The 26,244-nt window shown below is 38.9% G+C and overlaps 1 protein-coding gene across 10 annotated transcripts in view; it reads right to left on the reverse strand.

Moving 5' to 3' along the window:
* jakmip3 (Janus kinase and microtubule interacting protein 3) overlaps positions 1–26,244 on the reverse strand; it is a 361,481-nt gene that overhangs the window by 99,549 nt on the left and 235,688 nt on the right. For 5 of the 10 annotated variants that reach the window (XR_009507472.1, XM_059947651.1, XM_059947650.1 and 2 more), the window contains exons 7-19: positions 21,332–21,463; positions 18,283–18,318; positions 15,521–15,580; positions 13,236–13,364; positions 11,375–11,503; positions 10,466–10,549; positions 5,556–5,618; positions 5,304–5,402; positions 4,629–4,727; positions 4,443–4,502; positions 2,926–2,991; positions 2,567–2,635; positions 2,402–2,479 (exon numbers count right to left, since the gene is read on the reverse strand). Coding sequence is in view for 9 of the 10 variants with exons in the window: in XM_059947651.1 (XP_059803634.1) it covers positions 2,402–2,479; positions 2,567–2,635; positions 2,926–2,991; positions 4,443–4,502; positions 4,629–4,727; positions 5,304–5,402; positions 5,556–5,618; positions 10,466–10,549; positions 11,375–11,503; positions 13,236–13,364; positions 15,521–15,580; positions 18,283–18,318; positions 21,332–21,463 (1,104 nt within the window). In the remaining variant the exon portion in view is untranslated. The remainder of the gene's footprint in view (positions 1–2,401; positions 2,480–2,566; positions 2,636–2,925; positions 2,992–4,442; positions 4,503–4,628; positions 4,728–5,303; positions 5,403–5,555; positions 5,619–10,465; positions 10,550–11,374; positions 11,504–13,235; positions 13,365–15,520; positions 15,581–18,282; positions 18,319–21,331; positions 21,464–26,244) is intronic. The other 5 variants (XM_059947659.1, XM_059947655.1, XM_059947657.1 and 2 more) reach the window with 3 other exon arrangements.

A 26,244-nucleotide genomic window follows, 5' to 3' on the forward strand; every position in this document is an offset into this window, starting at 1 on the left:
AATATCATAGCAAATATGACAGAGGTACAGGGAGAATGGAATGCTGTCACTGCAGGCAGACTGGGAGGAAGGAAGAGTAGAGCCAAGTAAGTGAGTAGGTTTGGAAAAGGTGTTTGTTGTAAACTAATCTCCTGAGTCATAGAGCAGTACAGCATGCATACTGGCCTTATGGTCTAATGAGTCCATTCCAACCATAATGCCTACCCAGCTAGTCCCAACTTCCTGCGTTTGACCCATTTCCTTCTAAGCCTCGTCCCACCATGTGTCTGGCCAACTGATTCTTAAATGATATTATTTTACCTGTCTCGGCCAGCTTATTCCATATACTCACCACCCTCTGTGTGAAAAAAGTTCCCCTCAGGTCCCTTTTACGTCTCTCCTCTCTCACCCTAAATCTATGTCCCAAAATGAAAAGGAAGAGTAACAGATGGAAGAGGTGAAGATGAGAGCAGGTAGAACTTGATAGGATGGGTAAACATTTTTTGAGTTCTGTATAAATGCAGGAAGCAACACCATCTCAGGCAATGTAGCAGAAAAGAGAGGCATGAGTTAGGAGAAGACTGTTCCATGTATCCCTTAAAGAGAAAGGAGTGGCTTGGCCCATGTGAGTTCCCAGAGCTACACGTTGGATGAGTTCATTATGAGAGGAAGTTCAGCCAGGCAAAGATTGATGCATAGGGGCTAGTAAATGGTAAAGCTGGGCTGGTTGGGTTGGAACAGGAAAGTGTCAAAAGGGCAGAAAGCGTCAAAGGTGTCATGGATGTACAAAGGGACTGGATCAGGAGTCTGAACGTTCTTAAGATTTCTTTAACAATTAGCTTTTCTTAACAATGAACACACTGTATAATTCTTCTCAGCTCCATTCCATACCAGAATGGTCTGAGGGCCTTCCACTGCTTTCTTAAGATTTTTGACCTGAAAATCCATTTCTGTTTCTCTTTCCACAGTTTCGGCTTGACTTATATTTTCCGTTTTTATTTTAAATTTCCATTTTGTTTTATTTTCCTTGCACTTTATGTCTCTATGGCTAAGAAGTTTCTAATTAAAGGTGAACATTGATGAAGGTGAACAATGTATAATTTTCATCACTTCAGTCCTGTCACTTCAGTATGGGCCTAGCAGGGTAAAATGTTTGATCACTCAGTATTATGTTTGATAAAACCTGACAGAGAACATTCTAGTAATTTGTCCCTTCTCTGACAACTCTGACCGATAAAAGAGTTTAATTATCTTAAAAGTATTTTGTTTATACAACTGTCAGGATCATTCAAGCTTATCTCACTGTGAAAAGAGTAATATCATGATTGCAGTATACCACAATATACCTTGACCAAGTGAGGGGAAATAATGCCTGTAGTCAGAAGGGGTAGAGGCATAGAAAATTTACAGAAGGCTAGGAAGGCTTTTTGTCCATTATGATTGTGTCAGTTGAAAATGAGCTGTCCAGTCCAACTCCATCAATAGCCCCACGAGTCATTATTTTTCACATGGACATCCCAGCACTTTTTAAAATGTGGTTAAGGATTCTGCCTCCACCATGCTTTCAAGAATCAAGTTTCAGACCTTGACCATCTACTGGGTGAAACAAATGTTTTGCATCTACAATTTCATATCAAAACCATTTAAAAAATATATATATTTACTGTATTTTCACATCTTGGTATTGCCAACAAGATCAGCAGTTATTGTATACTTCCTAAATGATCCTGAGAAGATTATGACAATCCACAGGCTTGAATCACTCCTGTCTTTCTGATTATAGTCCTCCCACAGTTGCATTGAATTGAACTGACTTTATTTGTTACATGTTTCACATACATGAGGAGTAAAAATCTTTATGTCTCTGTCTGAATGTTCAATGGACAAATTATAGTAATTTGTAATAAATAGAATGTACAGAAAGATATACAACAGAACAGTCAATATAGTCGAGAAATACAATTGTGTCAGCATGAATTGATCAGTCTGATGGCCTGTTGGAAGAAGCTGTCCCGGAGCCTGCTGGTCCTGGCTTTAATGCTGCGGTACAATTTCCTGGATAGTAGCAACTGGAAAAGTTTGTGGCTGGGGTATCTCAGGTCCCCAATTATCCTTTGGGCCCTTTTATGCTCCTGTCACTCTGAATGTCCTGAATAGTGGGAAGTTCACATTCACAAATGCATTGGGCTGTCTGCACTACTCCCTGCAGAGGAGTGTGGTGCCTGTGACACTGAAGGATCTCAGATAAGTTATCAAGTTGGGATAGTGTATGATGTTGAGGGGAACATGCTTGTACTGGAGTTTTTATGTGCCTTTACAAAGTCCATTAGGGAACGGGACTCCTTTGCAATAAGCAAATATTTTAAAAAAAATATATGCCCTCTTAAATAAGAGTGAAGTTTTACTGAAAAGAAATCTGTACCTTATGGGCTTGATCCATAGCTTGTTTTCTGTAGTCCAATTCTTCATCCAAGTAGCCCTTCTGTTTACTGAACAGCTCCTGTAAACAAAGAACTAATTAAGGAACTTTAAAATCTCTTATATATTATCTTTAAAGTCTTTATTATAATATGTAATTAATGCATACCTTTTCATTTTCAATGTCATTCATCTTTTGCTGGAGAGCAGATTCTGTCACCTCAATTTGTTGTAGCCACTGGAAGTTAAACGAAACATAGTCGGGCACAGAAAGAGAATTAAGCAAATGAGGCTTATTTTTCTAACTCAGTATAAGCATCCTACTTAGTGCAAGCAACCATTTGAAATTAAAGCTTAGTTTTGCATTTTACGCTTTTCTGTGTAACTTTCTTTTCACTAAGTGCAATACACATGTAAATTAATAATGAATTCTTGTCCCATTCAATGTTCTTATCCCTTTGGTGTCCAGGAGGATTGTTACTAGTTTGTTTCATGTTAACCAGTGCAATAAAGAAAAATAAATGTTACCTTTTCTGCCAATGTCAAAACTGTTCGGGCCTGAATCACAACCACTTGTTCCTCATTGGTCAAATTCTAATTGATAAGTAAATAGATAGATAGCAAATTAAAAATGAAACATTCTAGTATTTTTGGTTTATATATTGCATGCTTGTTTGCTTATACCATGCCAAACCCCTGTGTGTATCCTCTCCTCATGTACTGAGCTATGCAGCCCGTCTGGGTCTGGGACATACATGCATGTCACCCTTAGACTGAATTACAGTCCCACATCCATTGAAAGCAAAGTGGAAGATGTAAAAACCCCTGTGGAAATGAATAAGGTGGATCGCCAATTATGTACAAACTGTCTGATTTGAATCATTGCAAACATGACAAGAGTGTTTTTAGATACAATGAGGGTGTAAAAAAGAGCTTATGTCTCAATGATTAATTGCCTTTAATAACTTGATCCTTAATCAACAGGTGTTGAAGATTAAGTTCAGTAATTTATGAGGTTATATGAAATATTGTCTGCATGAGATTGGGCCCAGCGATTAATGAGGTTGTGTAACTTTGCCAGTATCTCCAAACATATTAAGACAGAGAACCGAACAGGGTGGTCAAAGAGCCTCTATAAATTGCTTTCCTATCTAGCTTCTGTCTGCAAGCTAGCACCCTTGTTTTCCTGTTGTAGAACTGGACAATTTGGAGGATGCAATTTTCACATTTCTAAACAGCTTTCACATCTTCAATGAACAATTAGTAGGATCTAGTTTTCAGTTTAGGAATATGAAAATTGGTTCCAACAAATTGCTCAACTGGTTTTCCCTCTCTTACAAAATAAAGGCTATTGGGAAGTTCACCAGATACATGCCTACTGGCATTTTAAAAAGGTTGCTACACATTGATACATGGGTGACACTGTTACAGCTTGGGGCATTCCGGGGTTCAGAGTTCAATTCCGATTCTATTTGTAAGGAGTTTGTATCTTCTCCCTATTTCCTCCAGGTGCTCCGGTTTTGTTCCACAGTCCAAGGATGTACTGGTTAGTAGGTTAAATGGTCATTGTAAATTATCCTAGTGTTAAATACATGGGTTGCATGGTATGTTGGGCTGGAAGCACCTGCCTGTGCTGTGTCTCTAAAATAAAACAGTACAGATGGAAATTGAGTGTGATGTTTAAGAAACATTAAATTATTGTTTAATTATCTCAGCCAATGCTTAGCTATCTCAGTTATTTGAAAATGTTTTAAATGTAAATTCCATGATGAAATTGAAAATAATTTATCTACTTTTCAGTATCTCCTTAAAAATATCAAGTTACAGACTTTGAAAAGAGCACTTAGCTAAGTCTATGGCATTCTATAGTGTGAGGTTCAAATTGTGGAGATGTATCCTGGGAGGAAGACTCTATGTATATAGGTTGTATAGTCTAATAATTTAGAAGGATGGATAAAACTGTTTTTTGACTCATCCTTGCACTTCCCCACTTACAAGTTTGCATAATTTAAAGGTAAATATCCATGATGAGAAAAGCAACATACACTTACGGCGTTATCTCCTAAAATATCCAGCTTTTTCATAAGATCTGCTATTGTGATGTCCTGTCAAAACATGGGAAAAATTTAAGAAAATGCATTTAACAAATTGTATTAGCATAGTCATCTGTGACAAATTAAAATGAATAAAACTATGTTTATTAGAGAAATTCAGCCACAGAGATTACTTACTGTCACTCCTTCTGCCTCACAGTAGACCTGAAGTGGACTTGTCTCCTCTGGAAATGGGATGTGATGAAAATTGATAGCAGGTGATCGCCGTTCTCGTTCCTGAAAGATCAATTTTTATTTGAGGTAAAATGCACATCTGATGATTTACATTCAAACCTTATAACATTTCAATTAGTACAAGAAAATTAATATTCAAAAATAATTAACAAGGTTAATAACTTAAGAAATAGATTTGAGATAACAGTTTAACAAATAGCAGTGTCCTCAGAATAACCTCTCATTAGATAAGAGGCATTTTAAAAAAACTATAATGGAAGTGTAACTATAATGGGATCTGCAGGCTTGTAAAACAAACATGTGTTCTTTATGTCCCCTCTGTATCAATGATGTTAAATAGTTTGTGAAGATTGCCTTGATTTGGTATCCAAGGTGAAATTTAAAGCAGGGGTTCCCAACCTGGGGGTCCATGGACCCCTTGGTTAATTGTAGGGCTCCATGGCATAAAAAAGGTTGGGAACCACTCCTTTAACAGGATATGTAACCAGAGTATATCCTCACGAATATTATTAGACTATGCAATAACCAAAGAAATTTTCCTCTTATAGCTCAACTTTATAAAATCCATTTTGAGCAAAGAAAATGGAAATGCTTAAAAGATACTTCTATTCTTCTTACTTCAAGTTCCAATATGCGAAACTCTAAAAGTTCATTTTGGTCCTTTGCATCCTGTACCTCATGCCTAAGGCGATTTTCTTCAGTCTCCATTTGCCGAATCTATGAGAGTGTGGACAAGATTCATTTCAATCTTACTTCTGGATATTGCAAAGAGGATGCCTTAGACTAAAATCAGGCTCCATGAAAAATAGAAACTATAGTTAGTGGCAGAACATTTTGGTGTTGTACCTGTATTCTGTGCAAAGAAAATACCTTTTCTAGTAATTCTTGGTTCCAACGACAGAGTGCTTGTTTCTCCTCGATCCATTTCATATCCTGCATAATGATCATACTACTTATTATGATTGCAGATAAATAGCACTTTATATAAAGATGCAGTTATCCCAGTACAACAAATGTGTATCAAAATAAAAAAAACAATAGTTGCTTTCCCTTCTATTTCTAGTTTGGATCTTCTAATACGTCTCCATCCTTAACGTTTTGCTTCTCATTCTCATCGACATGATCACTTTTGATACTTCTGTTAATGAGATCCAGATTTTATTATACCACCAACCCTGAATTCCAAGTGTTTTCAAACTTCTTGCCCTCAGTTTGCTGATTTTGATTAGATCGCATTTTGTGCCCTAACCATTTAATTGATAAATTAGCAGCTGAGTTCATATTTTAGGTAAAGACAACAATTTCATGCCAGGCTGCCTTGCAGGCTTCAGACAAAATTTCTGGAAAGGTACACTCTGAAGTTCGAATTTCAAAATAAATCTACTATCTAAGTACATACTGTATACAGTATATCACCACTTAACACCCTGAGGTTCATTTTCTTGCAGGCATTCACTCTGACACATTGGTGGGATCATGTTGCTTTGGTCCCCATGTTTGAAATTGTTTGCCTAATCTGTATATACTAAGACAAACGTTTGACTAACTGACACTAAATAATACCGGATGTACCTGTTCCGACTTACGTACAAATCCGACTTAAAGACTGCTTGTACTTTAAATCATCTCTAGATTACTTATAGTACCTACTATAATGTAAATGCTATGTAAATACTTATTATGCTGTATTGTTTAGGGAATAATAATAAGAAAGAAAGTCTGTACATGCTCAAACAGTGAGTGCTGGAGAGAGAACTTCCAGGTTTTTTTTGATCCCGATCTGTGGTAACCTACACACATCCTTCCGTGTACTTTAAATCATCTCTAGATTACATAATACCTAATACAATGTAAATGCTATGTAAATAGTTGTTATACTGTATTGTTTAGGGAATAATGACAAGAAAGAAAAGTCTGTACATGCTCAAACAATGAGTGCTGGAGAGAGAACTTCCGGGTTTTCCCGATCCGCAGTTGGTTGAATCCGCGCATGCGGATCTTACGGATAAGGAGGGCCGACTGTACTCATATTTACTGTAACTGGGCCAGAAGCAGAGAGCCTCTACATTCCTAAGCCTATAGTTGTCTCAGTTGCAACAGGGCCTCAGATGTTAACCCTGAAATAACTTCAACGAACTTTGACAACCGGAAAAGTTGGTTGGACACTGTGAAAACTGTCATTGATTTTAATAGCTTTTAAATGTGTCTCTATCAGTCAGACTTACTGAAAAGTTTTCAAATTGAAGTAAATAATTAAAAGGCAGTTTTCGAAAGAAGTGAGGTTGGGAGTTACTAACATTAAAAAAACTTACATACGCTATAAGTAAACTAAAGCAAAATAATTTTTAAAACTGTAACTTTGCTCCTTTAGCACATGTTCTACAATTCCACGGAAATCATTTACTGCCAGAAATCGATTTACTGCTGTAAAACTGGCCCTCCAAGTCCATTAGTGAGTCACACTTCTCACAGGAGATAGGACTTAATTTACATTAAAATCAGCTGAGTATGGCCTTTTGTATCATAACCATCAGATACAAACATTAGGATCAGGCATCAATAAATACGATATATGAAGGCATAGAGAATAACACCAGCAAGTTTGCTGATGATACTAAGCTGGGTGGCAGTGTGACATGTGATGAGGATGTTGGGAGAATTCAGGGTGACTTGGATAGGCTGGGTGAGTGGGCAGATACTTGGCAGATGACTTTTAATGTGAATAAGTGTGAGGTTATCCACTTTGGGAGTAAGAACAGGAAGGCAGATTATTATCTGAACGGTGTAAAGTTAGGTAAGGGAGAAATACAAAGAGATCTAGGGGTCCTTGTTCATCAGTCACTGAAGGAGAATGAGCAAGTGCAGCAGGCAGTGAAGAAGGCTAATGGAATGTTGGCCTTTATTACAAAGGGAATTGAGTACAAGAGCAAGGAAATCCTCTTGCATTTGTACAGGGCCCTGGTGAGACCACACCTGGAGTATTGTGTACAGTTTTGGTCTCCAGGGTTAAGGAAGGACATTCTGGCTGTACAGGAAGTGCAGCATAGATTCACGAGGTTAATTCCTGGGATGTCCGGACTGTCTTACGCAGAGAGGTTAGAGAGACTGGGCTTGTACACGCTGGAATTAAGGAGATTGAGAGGGGATCTGATTGCAACATATAAGATTATTAAGGGATTGGACAAGATAGAGGCAGGATATATGTTCCAGATGCTGGGAGAGTCCATGGTTTGAGAATAAGGGGTAGGTCATTTAGGACAGAGTTAAGGAAAAACTTCTTCTCTCAGAGTTGTGGGGGTCTGGAATGTACTGCCTCGGAAGGTAGTGGAGGCCAATTCTCTGGATGCTTTCAAGAAGGAGCTAGATAGGTATCTTATGGATAGGGGAATCAAGGGATATGGGGAGAAGGCAGGAACCGGGTATTGATAGTAAATGATCAGCCATGATCTCAAAATGCCGGTGCAGGCTCGAAGGGCCAAATGGTCTACTTCTGCACCTATTGTCTATATGTGGCAGTTGCATCACATTGGATCACCTGAGAGGGAAGCGTAGAAGCCTATTACAGTGTAAGAGCATGGACTTGCTTATTTTACAAATGTAAGCGTCGTAACAGCTCTACAAATCTTATTTGTAGAGGTTGGTTTCTGGTCCTGGGAACCTGTGGCTTACCATCTACAAGTGGCATTTTCACTTGTCTGGAATACTGAGGCATGGATTGATGTTGAACAATGGTGGATGGACAAGGCTGGCTTGATTGTTTCCAGCTAGCCTGTGTCATCTTATCCCGTCTTTCATGCCTCAGATTTTCATCTAGTTTCCAGGATTGATTGTTATTGGTGGAAGTGGGGAAGGAAGTGTCCAACTTTTAGGTGGGTGGACTGACAGCAATATTTGGGTTTCCTGGTCAGCGTTCTGCAGCTTGTGTCATTTCTCCTTTCACGCCTTGCCTTCTTCAGCTAATTTTCAGTGACATTTATGTCCACCCTTCACTGCTCCACAACGTTGTGCAAAGAACAGCTCACCATCACCACAGAGGACTCCCGAAGAATTCGTTAAACTTGACTCTTCAGATTACAGGTATGGCTATCGTCAGGGGTGGGTGCTGCGTCATAGCCTGAGGGCGGGAAATGTACCTGTGCTCAGCTCCATTATTCTGGATTTTATGACCTTCTGAAGGATACGGTGAACTTGGCTCTCAAGGATACTGGTATGGCTATCGCTCGGGGTGACGTTGCGTCAAGGCTTGAGATTGGAGAACGTAACCGTGCTCAGCTCCGTCAGTGTGATTTTATGACCTTCTGAAGGATATGGTGAACTTGGCTCTCGAGGATACAGGTATGGCGATCACTGGGGTGGACGCTGCATTGAGGCTTGAGGTTGTAAAATGTATGCATGTTCAGCTCCATTATTCCACTTGGATTAAAGCATCGAGCAAGAGTAAAGCAGAGTGGAGAATGATTCAGGGTGCCTCGTTGTGTTATCCAAAATCCCCCACCTGAGCTCGTCCTGTCTGCCTGGGTTTGAGGGCAGTTTTTGCCCTGCAGCCATCAGGCTCCTGGACTGGCTTCACTCACCTCAGCTATGAAATGATGCCACGGCCTGTAGACTCACATTTTGGACTCTGCAGCTTATGATCTAGGTATTATTTGTTTACAGTACTGTTTTACTAACTATTGGCATGATTTGCACATTTGATATTCATTGGTTTTTGTTGTGGATTTTCATGGATTCTACCATGTGTCTTTGTTTGTGGATGCCTGCAAGAAGGTTGCAAATGGCATACATACTTGGATAATAAATTTGAACTTTGAACTTCAACCTTGGGGTACCTCATTGCAAGATGCCTTCTGATTGGCTGTTGGCTTCTTTGATGAGACTCTCGTTGTTAGCTAGCATAAGGTCACACCACATACAGCCTCACTGGGTGGGTTCTTTATGGGTGTTATCGGCCATATTTTAAAAGTACCTCCATATTCTCTGAGCCAATAGCTGCTGATGCTGCTTGGCAGTGAGAAAATTTTGGGAAAAGTGGGCAACCAAGAGGCAAAGGCAACTGAAACTTGCTTCGGAATCTTGTGTAGCGTGCAGAAATATCTTCTCGTGACTGCAGTCTTTTTGAGTTTTCTGGGAAAACAAATGTAAGAATCCAATATGCACTGTAACACTCATAAAATGCTGTTAGAACTCAGTAGATCAGGCAGCATCTATGGAGAGAAATGAAGAGATGTCCTCATCATCAGGACTATCAACTCTTTAGTCCTCTCCATGGAATCTGCTGCCTTACCTGCTGAGTTCCTCCAGCATTTTGTGTGCTCCTCTGGATTCCCAGCATCTGCAGAATCTTTCATGCTTAATCTGTACCGATGTGTTTGCCTCTTAGTTTAATTTGTCATCATGGTTGGCAGTAACATCTTGTACCGAAGGGCCTATTCCTGTGTTGTACTGTTCTATGTTAACTTCCTCTCAATTCAATCTGCTCTAACCTCGCTCTGGTTTCTTCGGCTAGTTGCAGAAAGATCCTGAGGCTTGTCTTTATTGAATTAAAACCCCAAACTTGAATTAAAGCTCCAAAGCCCCAAGCCCCTGCTTCCTATTCATTTCCCAGTAAACCTTGTGCTCATCACTGGTTCTACACAGAAATTCTAGAGGAGAATCTCTTTTACCAAATAAATCCCACACTCCCACATCCATCCCCTGACCCAACCCATTCAAAATTGTAGGAAATATAATAGTTTTTTTTTATCTCTCATGATGTTATGCATCGGGCAGTTATCTTTCACCTGTCCTTGTTGTGCAAGAGCCTTTTCCAGGTCTTCAATTTTAGCTTGATATCGGAGATTTTCTGCTTGCAGTTGCTCACGAGTCTGGAATGAAAAAATAACGAGGAAAGGGGTTAAGAATATCATTTATTCCAGACTCTTTTTTTAATAGAGTACCTTTATCAAATCTGCTGGCTTCACCTGGAGAGTTAGATCAGCCCTCCTAACCACTAACCGTAACATGACCGTATCAGTATGATCATACTGACTCCCTCATGTCACACAACAGACATTGCTTTTTTCCTTGTTGTTTTATAATATGCAGTTAAATTTTGAACTCATACCCATCCAAAATTGCAAATCTCAATCAGTTCTCCATCCATATTTCATTATTTATGCAACACATCGTAGCCATTCTCCCAATCAGCTCTATCCTCCTCCATCCTCATTCCCCACATAAAACCCCTTGAGCTTCCACGGACTTTACACAGCTCCTGTTCACCTCATCCTCACAAAATCCATACCTTTTTATCCATTAAAGCAATAATGGAGTTTTTTTTCTGAAATATATTAAAAAAAATTAAAACAATAGAGTTGAAGAAGTATGTTGTTTCAACACATTAGTCAAGTCACTAAATACTAAAACATCTCTATAGCTTACAGTCAAATCAGTACAAGCCCTAATGGTATCTAATATCATGTGGCCTTTTATTTATTTAACACATAACAACACAAAGCTAAATACACACAGAGAAACAGTTAAGTAAAAACGATATGGATTTGTCTCCAATGAACCAGGTAAGTCTAATGATGCAGGTAAGCCCTTCTGTGTTTTAGTGTTTATTGGTGCATGGAAATTTCCAGCAATTACTATTTTTTCATATTTCCAGCATCTGCCTCACTTTATTTCTGTATTATCTCAATCATTACCTTGACTTCCCTTTCAGCATCTAATGTCCCACCAACTTGTTCCTGTAGCAATGCATAAGCCCTCTGCAGAGCCTGATACTCCATGGTCAGTTGACGAAAGCGGAGTTCTGTCTCTTCTTTTGCCATTCCCTAAACGTAACAAGCAAGGAACACAATTAGATATTGCATCTGTCATTCCAGTCGTACAACATGCTTACATTTTCAGCAATGAATTTTATGTTGTTGCATTTAGGGAAATCAGGCCAAGCTCTAGACCAGAATGCCCTAAATTTTCAGCAAATACAAAACTATTGAACTCCAAAATGCTGAAAAGCTGACTTGACCATGATAATTGATTATTTTCCCCATGTATATTTCATGCAAAACATTAAATTCAGAGTCTTCTATCAAGGGCAGGAACAGTATACACCAACAAATTTAATCCAGGCAGTGAACCAGCCTGAGTTAAGATGCTTCTGGCATGGAAAAGGTGCATCATTCTACAACACTACCATGTCAATCAAAGGCACTACCTTCCCTATGGCATTGTCAAAGGTTTGCTATCAGCACATCACTCAATCTTATCTTAATTTAATTTGTAAAAGCAATAGAAGCTTAAAATTGTACTTTTGGCATTTTTGATTATATATCACTATTTATATATAAGAACACCATAAATGTGCACAATTGTTTTCATCATAGATCAGAAACCAGACTGTAGAGTATATCTCGACTTTGTAATAATGTAAAATATTGAGGAATAATGACCCTCCTAATTTCTATTTACATGGTTGCATATTCACTAACTTGCCTTTCATGCCTTTGTATAGAGTCAAGATATATCTTAACGTCCGCATGCAAAAACAAAGATTTTGATTGCACAAGCATATTAATCTATAGGGCTCTCCTGACTAAAACAGGTACTGGCTAATTTACTATGTTGAAGGTTAGAACATTGTGGGAAGAACTAGTGGAGTCAAAGAAAACAGGACGATGAACAGTGATTCAAAAACCAGCTGATGAATGAGAATCACATATTAGAAGTAATCCTACCACCAAACAGGAGAGTCTGGCAGGAATTGGAATTGAACCCACTTTACCTGACAAAAAGAAAAGGGTAAAGGAGTGAGGGTAGAACTCAAAACCATTGATATCTTTTGAACCCGGATGGAAACAATTCAGCCTTACCAACACATTGACGATTCTCTGGGAAATACACTGCTACAGGGCCACACTGTGGACAACTCTAACTACTACACTTTGAATTTCTTTCAGTGATCGCCCTACAACCTGGCAGCATTCTCTCACGACAAGCTGTGAATGATCCTGGTAACAAAGTGAGTAAACCCTGGCTACAATCTTTTTAATTTTTGGCTCGTATGCACCATATATACGAGCATCAAATGCCTACTGTGCATTTGATATTTGCTCTCAGGGAGGCCATTGGAAAATCAAACAGACAGTTGTGAGGGTGGGGCAGCAGAGTTGGAAAGGTTTAGGGAGTAACGTTGGGAGTGTGGACTATGGGGGCTGCTGGTAACCACCTGAAGAGAAGAAGATTGAGGTGATCTGTCTGAAATTTCCAGTATTACTACTTTCTCTAAGTTTGTAATTCACGTTTAGTAATAGGATGTTCAAAATGTACTGGGGGTTTCAAGTTATTTTTTCTTTGAACATTTCAGAAATATGAAAATAAATGATGAGAGAAATCTGAGTTATAAAGAAAAATCACATGATTGTTCAAAACTATTCAACTCAATAAGCACCTTTCAAATAGCTTATTTGAACATAAAGCTGTTCATTTTAAGTACTTGATTAATGCTGGTTATAATCCATTAAAAGCCTTTTTCGTCAACGAAAAGAAGAATCTATTTTCTGTCACCTCATCGAGATCATCTTCGGGTGTACAAGGAGTTCGATCTGTCTTGTCTGTTTGGTATGAAATGGATGAACCGTCAGAATCAAGTGATGCTTCTTCGTCATACCCAAAAAATGTTTCCACCACTGGCTTCTGTAAATAAAATAAGTAAAACTTAACATGTGCATCATGTGGAAAGTTATTCCAGTACCAAGCGAAACTATGCTCAATACATTGGTGTGTTGTACTTAAGGTTTATATTCACAGTGGCAACTGGGTATCTCTTTAGTTGCCTTTGAAGTTTCTGGAGATCCACTGAATAAGCTTTCATCAGATCTTCGGATGGAAGTAATTCAGTAAAATTTGGAAGCTTTGTACTCTGATAAATGCACCTTCCAATCATTCAATGTATGAGGGGTAATTGATAGGTTCATGGCCTAAGGAGTTAATTTTAGAAAAGCTAGCACATTTATTTTTCAACATAGTCCCCTCCTACATTTACACACTTAATGATAAGTTCGTGGCCTAAGGTAGAGGGAGATGAGTTATCAACTTCAAACTTTCTGCACAATCACTCAAAGAGTTGACCTGCATGTGCATGTAACAAGAGCTGTATAACTCACCTCCTACCATAGGCCACAAACTTATCAATCACCCCTGCTGTGGACACTTTCTGGAGGTCCAAGATCCGTATGCTCCACAACTGCTGGACTACGTGTGTAAATGTAGGAGGGGACTATGTTGAAAAATAAATGTGCTAGGTTTTCTAAAAGTGACTCCTTCTACCTTAGGCCATGAACATATCAATCTCCACTCACAGATTTATATGACAAAGCAGGCTACAGTGAAAAGATCTCTGCAAGTACACAGCCATCTGTTCCATAATAAGAATTAGCAATATATTGCAGATTAAAATTTTGTTGAGGCTGGAAATTTTATGGGCATTTCTCCCATAATTACCCCATCAATAAAGTTTGCTTTATATTCCTCGCTGTGTCTGTTGCATAGTAATGAGTGACAGGGTTAAACATTAACGTAGAATATATATAACTGAAAAACATATACAATGGAGAGATGCCAGAGTGGTGGATGGAAGAAAATATTCAAATTTATTTATTCTGTGTAAGGAAAATCAGCAGGTTATTCAGCATTATTCAAAATATAACTGGAATGTTACTCTATAATTTGTTTATGGAGGCAGATTTTTCTGAATTCTTGCGTAGATCATTTTATGGGTTCTGGGATAAAGAAAACATGTAACACTCTCTCTCCAACACTTTTCCTGGGTTATCTCTGTCTCTGGCCTGAAGCTGCTGAGGATTACTCTGATATTAGATAAATGATGGGAAGAAATTGTGGCAGGGGATATGTCATCAAGGGAAGTGAATCTAGAAGAAGAAACCAGAGTCAACATTTCAAATCAAAGACTCTTCAACAGAAGGCCACTGACTGAAAATAATTTTGTTTCTTTCTCTGCAGGTTCTGCCCAATCGGCTATGTACTTCCTGCAAGTTCTGCCTTTGAGATTTGTAGCAACTACAGATTTTTACTTCAAGAAAAGCAGGTGTTATGTAACATCTCTAAGAGGATTTACAAAGAGGTGGACACCTATCTACAAAACCTCCATGAAGGAGAGGAATTATTTTTTTTGGAAAAAGTTGCACCGTGTGTTGGAACTGACTGCAATTCGGTTATTATTTCAAAAACAGGGAGTTGGTCCAGTTCTCAATGTACAATGTATCTGATGCCACGGAAATAGCCTTGTCAAGAGTATGCCATGAACACTTAAAGGACCTGAACCTGGGAAAGTCAGCAGATTCAGCTACAGTGAAGAAGGGAGACTACTGCTTAATAAAACTGCTCATTTCCTATCCCATACATTTTAATTCAAAAGAATTTGTTTAAAAGTTTGTTTCATCATTGAAACAATAGATACAATTTTATGCAGCCTATGAGAGGTACTGATAGGATAGATAGTCAGAATCTTTTTTATTCAGTGGCAGGGAAGTCCAAAACCAAAGTACACAAGTTTAGGTGGGATGGTAAAAACTTAAAGGAGATATGAACCATACAGTTTTCACATAAAGGGTGGTGAACAGTTAGAAAAGCTGCCAGAGCAGGCAGAGGAGCAGATAATATTACGATGTTTAAAGGGCACTTGGACAGGTACTTGGGTAGGAAAGGAGTACAGGGATACAGGCCTAATGCAGATAGAGTTGGCATGGATGAGGAGAGCCTGTTTCTAAGCTGCACATTCCTATGATTCTGTGACAACATGAACAAGGCAAAAATGGAGCTTTTGTTTTCACCTTACTCGCCTTCGCAAATTTCTTCTTTTGTTTTCTGTAATGCAGCAGCTTTTCCCGATCCTGTTACAAGCAAAAAAAAATGACACACCTTAACGAAGAGTGAAAAAGTATATGATACAATGTAAAACAGATTTAGTTTTAGTCACTATGATGCCCAGCTTATCAAAAGCATAACTTCATAAGTAATGCATACAAAATGCTAGAGGATCTCAGCAGGTCAAGCAGTATCTATGGAGGAATAAAAACAGTCAACATTTCAGACTGAGACCTATGATTGGACTGAAAAGAAAGGAGGGAGAGGCCAGAATAAGAAGGTCGGGGAAGAGGGAGAAGTACAAACTAGTAATTGATAGGTGATGTCTGATGAGGGAGAAGGTAGGCAGGTGGGGGAGGAGAGATAAAAGGGAATGATGTGAGAAGCTGGGAGGTGGTGGGTGGAAGAGGTAAAGAGCTGAATAGAAGGAATCCAATAAGAGAGGACAGTGGACTATGGAATAAAAGGAAGGAGGTGATGAGCAAGTCATGAGAGCAGGAGAGGGGGAAAGAAGAGGTGAGAGGGCCATCAGAAAGAAGGAAAACAAGGAATGGGGATGGGGGGGGGGTTGGAGAGAAGTGGTTATTGGTAGGTAGAGAATTCAACATCCATGCCATCAGATTGGAGATATTACAGATGGAATACGAGGTGTTGCTTCTCCAACCTGTGCTTGGCCTTATCATGCCAGCAAAGGAAGTGAACTTGAAATGGGCGGCCACTGGTAGCTCCCCCTTTCTCACCACAATTTAGGGTCCTAAACAGTCCATCCATGTGAGGTAGCACTTCATCTGTGAATCTGTTGGGGCTCATTTATTGGATCCGTTGCTCCTGATAGGGCCTCTTCTGCATTGGTGAGACCCAACACAAACTCGGGGATCACTTCAGTCTGCCTGTCATACCAGCCAGGATATCCCAGTGGCCAGCCATTTTAATTCCACCTCCCATTCGCAGACTGACGTGTCTGTCCATGGCCTCCTCTTCTGTCAGGTTAAGGCCAGATGCAAATGAGAGGAACGTGACCTCGTATTCCATCTCAGTAGTCTCCAACCTGATGGCATGAAAATTGATTTCTCCAACTTCTGTTAACCTGCTCCCCTCTGCCCTCCTTCCCTACTAGCTTGCATACCTCTTCTCTTTCCCCTCCCCTCCAGTCGATCTGCCCATCATCCACAGATTCCTCCCTCCAAATCCCCCATTTCACCACCTTCCTTTTATTCCCTGGTCCACTGTCCTGTCCATCTTCTTCAGCCCTTTTGCTCCCAGTTGCTTACATCATTCCGACTCACTCTTCCCTCGCCCGCCTGTCTTTCCCCGTCACCTTTCAGCTCTTGCTCCAGTCCCTCCCATTCCACCCATTTAGATTGACTTCTTCCCTCTTTCATTCCTGTCTCAATGAAAGGTCTCAAATATTGACTGTCGACTTCCCGTCATAGATACTGCCTGACCTGCTGAGACCCTCCAGCATTTTTGTGTGCACCAGATTCCCAGCATCTGCAGTCTTCCTTGTGTCTCCAAAGACATACTTGTTGTCAGGTTAATTGGGGTAAATTGCCCCTGGAGTACATGTGCAGCTGGGAAAACAGTAAAGTATAAAAGAGAATCTAAAAGAAAATGGATTATATTTTAATATATTGGTGAGTGAGGTTGATATGATTACTCAGAGAGACAACAGAAGGACTGAAAAGTTTCCTATACCATATGGAAATATGAATTATGAGTTTTCACTTACTGATAAAGATTTTGAACAAAAATCATCAGATAAGTATTGTACTACAGATCAGAAGTTATTATTAAGATAAATATTTGGGATTTATTCCATCATATTAGAAGCCTATCAAAGCTAGTGTAAATGTGCCACAAAATAATAAAGAAATAATAATGGCAAAAAAATAATAAAGGAAAAGAGGCAAATAGTTTAAAGTTGAAGGTTTTAAACCAGTTCCTTTATTGAAACCAAATCTTTTGAGTGTATGTCAAGCCATTTTGTGCCTGATGACTCAAATCTTTATTTTGAAATATTGCTAGCTGACTTAATATAGCAAATTTATTTAAAATTGTTATAATCTCGAACAACTCATGTGATTCTCTATTCCCAAATCTGAGGCAACTTGGTTTTAGTGCCAATACTGAGAAAAGTCAAGCTGTTCTATCTCCATCTTCGGAAAATGCTTAGAACCCATTCAGCTTGGGTTTTATTTCAGTGTTAACCATCTGGTGAACAATTCAGCTACATTGTTATTTTCTTGTCCAATCTTCCCAACTCCTGGAGAATTTCTGCTTCTCTGATAACCCTGTGGCACATCTTTCAGCTGTCGAAGTTCTGAAGTAAATGATACTCTTTGACGTTTGTTTTCCTATTGGAAATAAACCTACCCAGTTATGCCACATTTGTCTTGCTGGAAGAGTGAGTCAATGAGTAGGCAAGACTTTGTGCTCTACTCCTTTAATAATAATTCCTGTCTACTGAGATAGCAGCATGGTCAGAAAAGTAAATTTTTCAGTCAAAAATTCAGTGTGTGCATAGGAATTTAATCTCTCCAATATTATGGGATGAAATTGTGAATGTATGTCCCAAGCTTCTTAAAATGCATACACCTTTAATATGTTACTGGAATGGAGACCTGTGGTACTGAATGTCCTCTTGGTCCTAACACTTTCCCATGTCTATACATCAATGTCATTGTGCAATTAACTATTCAAGCTAAAAATTGTGATTTGTGCTACTTACAATGACGCTCTTGACGTAGCCGGCCGTCTCCAATGCCTGACAAAAATAAAGGTCGCAGGTCAGAAGCAAAAAAATGCCATCGAGAGTTAAGCTGAGGTTGGCAGGTTAGGGGAACCTAACTAGTATAAAAGGACGGGGTGGGAACGAATGGAGTGGGAGCTGGTAGGCGATAGATGGGTCCAAGTAAGAGGAGAAAGATATTTTTACAGCCTTCATTCTTAGACTTTTTTCCTTTTGGAACAACTGAGTATTCATTTGCAAGTGACAACTTTTAATATATTTCATGTGTGCAGCAAAAGTTGATAAACAATAAGTCATAATTTACCTTGTGCATGTATTGGGTTAGTATTTCTTGATGATAGTGTTGTTACAAAGCTTCCATATGAAAGATATATTACCTTGAATATTGACTGACAAATATGTTTAGCCAATCCAAGGACATATGGGGAAGGTTGTGAATTGTAGTAAAGAAGTGAATTAGGATATTACAAGGTAAAACATGTGCAATTTGATACATTTTACCTTTGATGGTATGAGTGTTTATTTAAGGAGAAGCTATTTCATTTTGTTGAGTAATCTCTTGAGTAAACTTGTATCAGAACACGCTTCCTGAAAACTCATTCATTTTTGAAATGTAAGTATGAAGAATGGCAATATTAGAGTCATAAAACCAGGCCTGACTCATTCATACCAACAGGGGTGATGATAATTCCATTGTCCTGCATTTGGCCTATATCCCTCTATTCACTTCCTATTCCAGTACCTGCCACCCTCAGGGTGGAGGAGTAACACCTTATTTTCCATTTGAGTAGCCTCCAACCTGGTGGTTTCAGTATCAGTTTCCCCTTCTGGTAAGAATAACTTTTTTTTCTCCCCCCTCCCCCCTTCTTCTATTTCCACTCTGGCCTCTTCCTCTTCTCACCTGCCTTTCACCACCTTCTTGGTACCCTCCTCCTACCCTTTCTCCTATGGTCTCTCCTCTCCTAACAGATTCATTCCTCTCTAGCCCTTTACTTCTCCTACCCACTTAGCTTCAACTATCACCTTCTAACTATCTTCCTACCTCTACCCTGCAACTTTTTATGCTATCGATTCCCCCCTTCCTTTCCAGTCCTGAAGAAAGGTCTTAGCCTGAAGCGTCGACTGTTTATCCATTTCCATAGATGCTGCCTGACCTGCTGGGTTCCTCCAGCTTTTTGAGAGTATGTTGCTTAAACAGGATCTCCTGGTGACTACCCATTTCAATCTGACTTCCCATTCCAATTCTGACATGTCTGCCCATGGCCTCCTCTACTGCTTTGAAGAGGCCAATCTTGGAATGGAGGAATAACACATCATATTCCGTCAAAGTAGCCTACAACCTGATGGCATGAACAATGATTCTTCTAACTTCTAGAGATATCTTTCTGCTTCCTTCCTTTCTTTTCTCATTCCTATTCCAGTTACTGTCTCACCTCTTCTGTTCTCCACACTAGTCCACCACTTCCCTCTGGTGCCCCTCCTCCTTCCCTTTCTTCCCCAGTTCTCTGTCCTCTCCTATTAGATTCCTTCTTCTCAGCCTTTACCTCTTCCATCTATCACCTCCCAGCTTTTTACTTCCCCTCCCCCACACACCCACTACACCCTCATCTGGTCACATCTATCACCTGCGAGCTTGTACTCATTCCTTATTCTCCTCCCCACACCTTCTTATTCTAGATCCTGTTTCTGTCCTTTTCAGTTCTGATGAAGGGTCTTGGCTTCTTCATTGATGCTGCCTGACTTGCTGAGTTCCTCCAGTATTTTGTGTGTGTTGCTCCAAATCCATTGCAAGGGTAAGCCAACATTCTCCAAGACCATCTCCACAATAGACTCAGTCTGTTCTGATGGGTGGATCACACTATTTGCAAGGGTACTCCATTCCATTAGAACACGAAGGTCACAGAAAAGCTTTCAAGGATAATTAAACCTTCTCTGAAAAATATTGTCACATCCTCTGTGAGTGTTCAGGGGCATTGGTAAGTCACTGACCACATTGGGGCTCTATCGGAGCACACAAAGGCTAAATTCAAATGACAGAGCACCCCCAAAACAATCTATTAGCTTTCCTCTCATTCACCTACTGCTCCACCGGTGCAGGCTCGGTGATCTCCATGAAATGTGGGAACCCAGGGAATGTGAGTAGATGCCACATATTCTTGGTCCTTGGAAGAGTAGGAGTTTTGGGGTCCATAGTGATATACATAAGTACAAACAGACATACTATTTGGTGATGTGGAGTAACATCATAATTGGGCCAGATTTTATCCCTTTCTACATCCATACATGTACCACTTCCAGTGAAAGTTATTGCGTAGTAACTGATTGTTTCTTCCCTTCTGTCAAACACCAAGAATGGGATAATGGGGTTTCAATCTGTCAATGTCCTTTGCTTCTGGATTCGGAACTTTGCAGTATAATCAATATTTGTTCTGCTTGAGAAAGGTAACACTACAATAGATCCTATCTAAATCTGAGAACATCCTGGGTTTGAATGACCCACTGCTAAACATCTTACTTAATCAGAAGTGTTTGATGCCTTGTACTCAAAATAAAATTAAAAAACCATTTAAGATCCCTAGGAATGGTTAAATTAAAAAGTATCCCAGCAAATGAGAGACAGTAGGCTGCTGCTATGAATAAGGCATAGCAGGTTATGAGTCAAAGGCAAAGGTACATGAGAACGCAAGGTGCAAGGAAAACTTACTTGCAGCACATAACATAACACATTATAGATGCAGCATTCACAAAAAAACATAAATTTACAATACATCATACACAAATTTTAGGAGAAAACAATCGGAACAAAATTCCATTTTACCACAAGTTAATCAAAGTGATCAGAGTGTTTCTAAACTCTTGTGATTAGGGTTTTGCTGAATGGTTCAAGCTACTTGTTCTGTATTTATACAGAATGGGCAAAGCAACTGGCAATTTATTACTTTTTGAAAAATATGCATCTAACAAAGAAAATAGAAAACTGAATCTTTAAAGAATATGTTTGTTGTTTTGTAAATATATAAAATGTTACCTTGCTGAGATCATCAATAACATTTTGCTGTTCAATAACTTGTATCCGAAGAAATTCAATTTCTTTCTCTTCATGACTCTGATCTAGGTCATTCAGGGAGCTTGGCCGGCGTATGGTCCCCACTCTCTCTTTCTGCATGCAGAATGATAAAGTAAGTCTGAGATTTCAAATGCACCGGGGGAAAAAAGCAATAAAAGTGAACCATTCTCCATTTTTTCAATCTATTTGACATGGCATTTACCCTACTTCAAAGAAAGTTAAATCATAATTCTGAGCCCAATGATTACAGAATAAGCTGAAAATGCTGAGAGATGTCATCCAAAAGGCAGAGTGTTCTTAAAATTATTCATTTTTCAAGAGCGAATCTGTACAGCACAGCAACAGAGGAAAGTACAGATAAAAATTTTATCACATTTACACAGGTTCAGAAACAAGTGAAGCAATAATGAGCACATTGACTGCTTTGCGTGCTGGGGGGCTATCCTTGAAATGTTGATCCTTTCCAATACCCACCTATCTCTGTAGCTCAAAATGAACTGTAGTTATGTGCAGCTTTTGAACGTATCAACCGAAGCAAAAATGCTCTTTGAAAATAAACAAGTAGCATTTCAAGACTCAGTAAGTAAGCATTGAAACAACCACAGTATTTAAGCAATGCTTTAAGTTCCAAATATTAGCGACAAATAAACTTCAAAGTACAGATCAACCTATACAGGCAAATGACAATTGAGTATTTTATGAAATTAAAGTTTGGGGATATACCACTGACAATTTTTTGTGCATTTAACTTGATGGAGGAAGAGAATGGGCTATATGTGGTGATAGGATATCATTACAGAAAATCTGAACACTTCCACCTGATATTAGCATCAAGCTAACTCTTATCAGTTGAGTTGTAGATTTAATGTTTTGTTATCGAAGCAATAGGTGTTATTTGCTCAACAGTGAACATGTAAAACTCTTTCAGAATGTATCTATAATGATGCTATGCACTGAAGAATTTTTCTCTACATATGTCAATCAGATTCAAATGAGCATCTCCAAATGCACATGATGAACCACACTTTGTCCTTCTGTTGTCTTCAAAGATTGAGCTTTTTTCATTCAGTGCCAAAATGGGCTGAGTTATGGACAAGGTGCTGTGGTTTCAAGTTAATCAATCGCTTTGGCTGAAACAGATGTCCTATGAAATACCATTTCCACCAGAGTTCAGTGCTCTCAGGAGGAGGAGTGTATTGTTAAATTGTGGAATCCAAGCCTATGATTCTCAGTCCATTAATCTTATCGGAAAAGAAAACGAGAGCTGCGAGTTCAGGATCAACTTGTATTTTTTTCTTTTTCATAAAGGGAGGAAATTGTGTATTTAGGAAGGGATCAAATAGAGGTGTGGTTTCAGAGTTAAACAAGATGGTTAAGCATTAAGGTATACAAAATCTTATTTAAGATTAGTGAAACTGTCTGTTCAGAAATACGAATGGTATGCATAAGAGAGTAGAGGAGACAGAGAAACCATGGAATGGGAGAAGCCTGAGCAAGCAGGGATAAGTACTAAAGATTCTTCAGATGCTGGAAATCCATAGTAACACATGCAAAATACTGCAGGGATTCAGCAAGTCAACCAGCATCAATGAAGAGGAATAAACAATCGAAGTTTCATGCTGAGACCCTTCATCAGGACTAACCAAACAGGAATTACAAAGAAATCAGACCTAGGAATGAAATATTGCAGGGTTTAACATATTTAAAAGATGCAGAGGGAGGAAGAGAAGTCAAGCCAAGTCAAGTTTATTGTCAGTTAACTATATACATGTATACTGTCAAATGAGACAATGCTTCTCTGAACCAGGGTGCACAGTAGTTCACATAACACATGGTAATTTAGGATAAAATCTACAGATGAATTATGCATAAATAAAGTGCATAAATTAAATATTGTCAGATACAGAACAGATTAACCGATGACACTTCAAATGCCAGTGGCAGGGTGTTCAGAAATCTAATGGCCTGAAGGGAATAGCAATATAATTAGGGAGAGAATAATGGTAGGAGAGAAAGGGACATAGTTGTGAAGAAAACAATGTAAAGAAAAACAAGAAAAAAAATCTCACCATTAGGCATATCCCACATCCCACCTAAAAGTATATAGTCAAAACATCAATATTAATTAGATCAAAGGGTTACTACAGATGATAGTGAATGGAGTCCTTACAATATACACAATATTCCATTCTAATCCACTGCGTAAAACACCCAACAAAGGATTTGTACTGTAAGGGAGAATGAACAAAGACAGATAAGATATACCATTAAAGGCATATTTTATCATGGTCAGTATATTATTAAATGAAGATAATCAAGAAAAAACAAAAGGGCAATGAAAACTTAGTTAATAGTTTGGAAAAAATGTTATTTAAGAAGGTCTGAAAATAGAACTTGAGAAGATAAAATGGTTGACAATATTGACAAACAATGTTGTAGAACCTTAATGGGAAATGTTTAAAACAATACTAAGAGAGTGCAGGAAAAGCCGTTCTGTTTAGAACAAAGAACTTACTAGATAACATGTTCAGGAAATTTCATGGCAAAAGGCACAAGGGAAAAATTGAGGGTAAGGAAACAATAATACATTAAGCACATAAATGACTGATAAGAGAGAAGTCACGAAAACAATTAGGAAGGCAAAGGTAATGATCAAAAGCACAAAACACAATAGTAAAACAGATCAAAGAAAAATAAATATTGGGATAGAAATAGCATAATTAATAGATTAACAAATTAATTCTGAAGGCAACATCAGAGAGATGGCAGGAATGGTAAATTTTAGCAGCTCTATGTATCTGCTAAAACCACTGAGTCAGACTTCAGAATTAAAATGGTGATTTCTGAATTTCCAAATGATATAACATAGGAAATGGGGGGGGGGGGGAGGGGGTTTGAAAAGCACTGAAATGAATGATAGCAAACAAATAATTAGAAATTACGTTTCTTCACTGTTAACAGTGAGATACTATGCTTTGGTAAGAAGACCCAAGCTTGAGATGAAGATTGGCTGTTGATATATAAGTTTGCAAGGCCATAAAGATAGCAGATCAAGTGCTTGGATTTATTTTTAGAGGAAGTAGTTAACAACGGACAAGTATACTCAACAAAATGTTGAACTATTTTCGCATTATACTTGGAATGCTGCCTACACTTCTGATTGCCATGTACTAAGAACAGAATAGAATCAGAATCAGAATAGGTTGACATTAAATTCGTTTTTGCAGCAGCTGTATAGTGCAAAGACATAAAATTACTGTAAATTATAAAGCAAATAAATAATGTGAAAAAGGGAATAAATAATTAATGTGAAAAAAGGAATGAAAAGCTCCTATTCTTGAGTTCATGGATGTTTCAGAAATCTATTCCTAAATCATTGAGTGTGGATCTTCAGGCTCTTGTACTCATGTAAAGGATGGTGAGGATTCTTAATGATGAATGCTGCCGTCTTTGAAAGGGAGGGCTGTATCTATGATGATGCTGGCCAAGTCTACAACCCTCTACTTCATTGCAGCCTTCACACCAGTCAGAATGTACACTATACAATTATAGAAATTTGCAGGCGCCTTTGGTAACCCCACCAAACTCCTCAACCTCCCAATGAAGCTGAGCCATTTCATGTCCTCTTCATGACTGCATCAATGTGTTGAGCTCAGGATAGATCCTCCAAATGCATCGATGTGTTGAGCCAAGGATAGATCATTCAGATACATCAACATGTTGAGCCAAGGTGTTACCTGTTCTACCACTCAGTGAGTTTTCGTGCATGTTCTCTTGGCTTCCCCTTCCTCAAGTCTACAAACAATTTCTTGGTCTTGCTGATGTTCAGTGTGGCATTCTTACAGTGACACCACTAAACCAATTGATCTATCTCACTCCTGTGTGTCTCCTTGTTGCAATCTGAGATTTTATCTGGTGTTATCTGTGAATCTGGAGTGCAGAGATGCAGAGATGACATACAAAAAATACAGTTGGCCCTCTTTATCCACAAGGGATTGGTTCCGGGACTTGCTCAAGTCCCTTATATAAAATGGTGTAGTATTTGCATATAACCTATGCACATCCTCCCGTATACTTTTTAATCATCTCTAGATTACTTATAATACCTAATGCAATGGAAATGCTATGTACATAGTTGTTACACTGTCTTGTTCAGGGAATATTGACAAGAAAACAAAACTGTATGTGTTCCTCTCGCTCACAACACAAGCAGCAAACAAACGAGACGCTGATTCTCCCATGATCTTTACGTGCTTGAGGCTATAGCGCTTTACATAGCCAGCCAGCCATCCCTTACTAGCCTTAAACACTTTTCTCTCGCTCTCATCAACCCCATCACAGTAGTGCTCATAGAGACTAAGAGCTTTTTCACGTATAATTTGGCCATCAACAGGGATATGCTTCTGTGATGTGTCCTCTAGCCACACACTTAATGCTGTCTCAGTCTTCGCAAGCACTTTATCATGAACCAGAGAGATCATTTTTGCCATTGTAGGGGCAGCACTAACACTTCCACGAATTTCAGCTTCTTTCTGCTTTATTGTGCGAATGCTCGATTCGTTCTTACCAACCTTACGGTCCACTTCGGAAAGCAACATGCCACTTTTCAAAAGATCTAATATTTCTACTTTCTCGGTGAGAGATAGCATTTTTCACTCCCTCTTAGACTTTGAAGAATTGCTTTGACCATGTAATTGCTTTTTAGGAGGCATTTTTTCACAGGACTAAAGTAACGAACGAATGAGACACGAAGCAAACAATGCTCGAGCAACGAGTGCTGGAAGAGCACTTCTGGGTTTTCTCGATTCATGGTTGATTGAATTTGTGCATGCGGAACTCGCAGAAAAGGAGGGCTGATTGTATGTCTGGAAAGG

The sequence above is a fragment of the Hypanus sabinus genome, chromosome 22 (assembly GCF_030144855.1).
Source record: "Hypanus sabinus isolate sHypSab1 chromosome 22, sHypSab1.hap1, whole genome shotgun sequence".
NCBI lineage: Eukaryota > Metazoa > Chordata > Chondrichthyes > Myliobatiformes > Dasyatidae > Hypanus > Hypanus sabinus.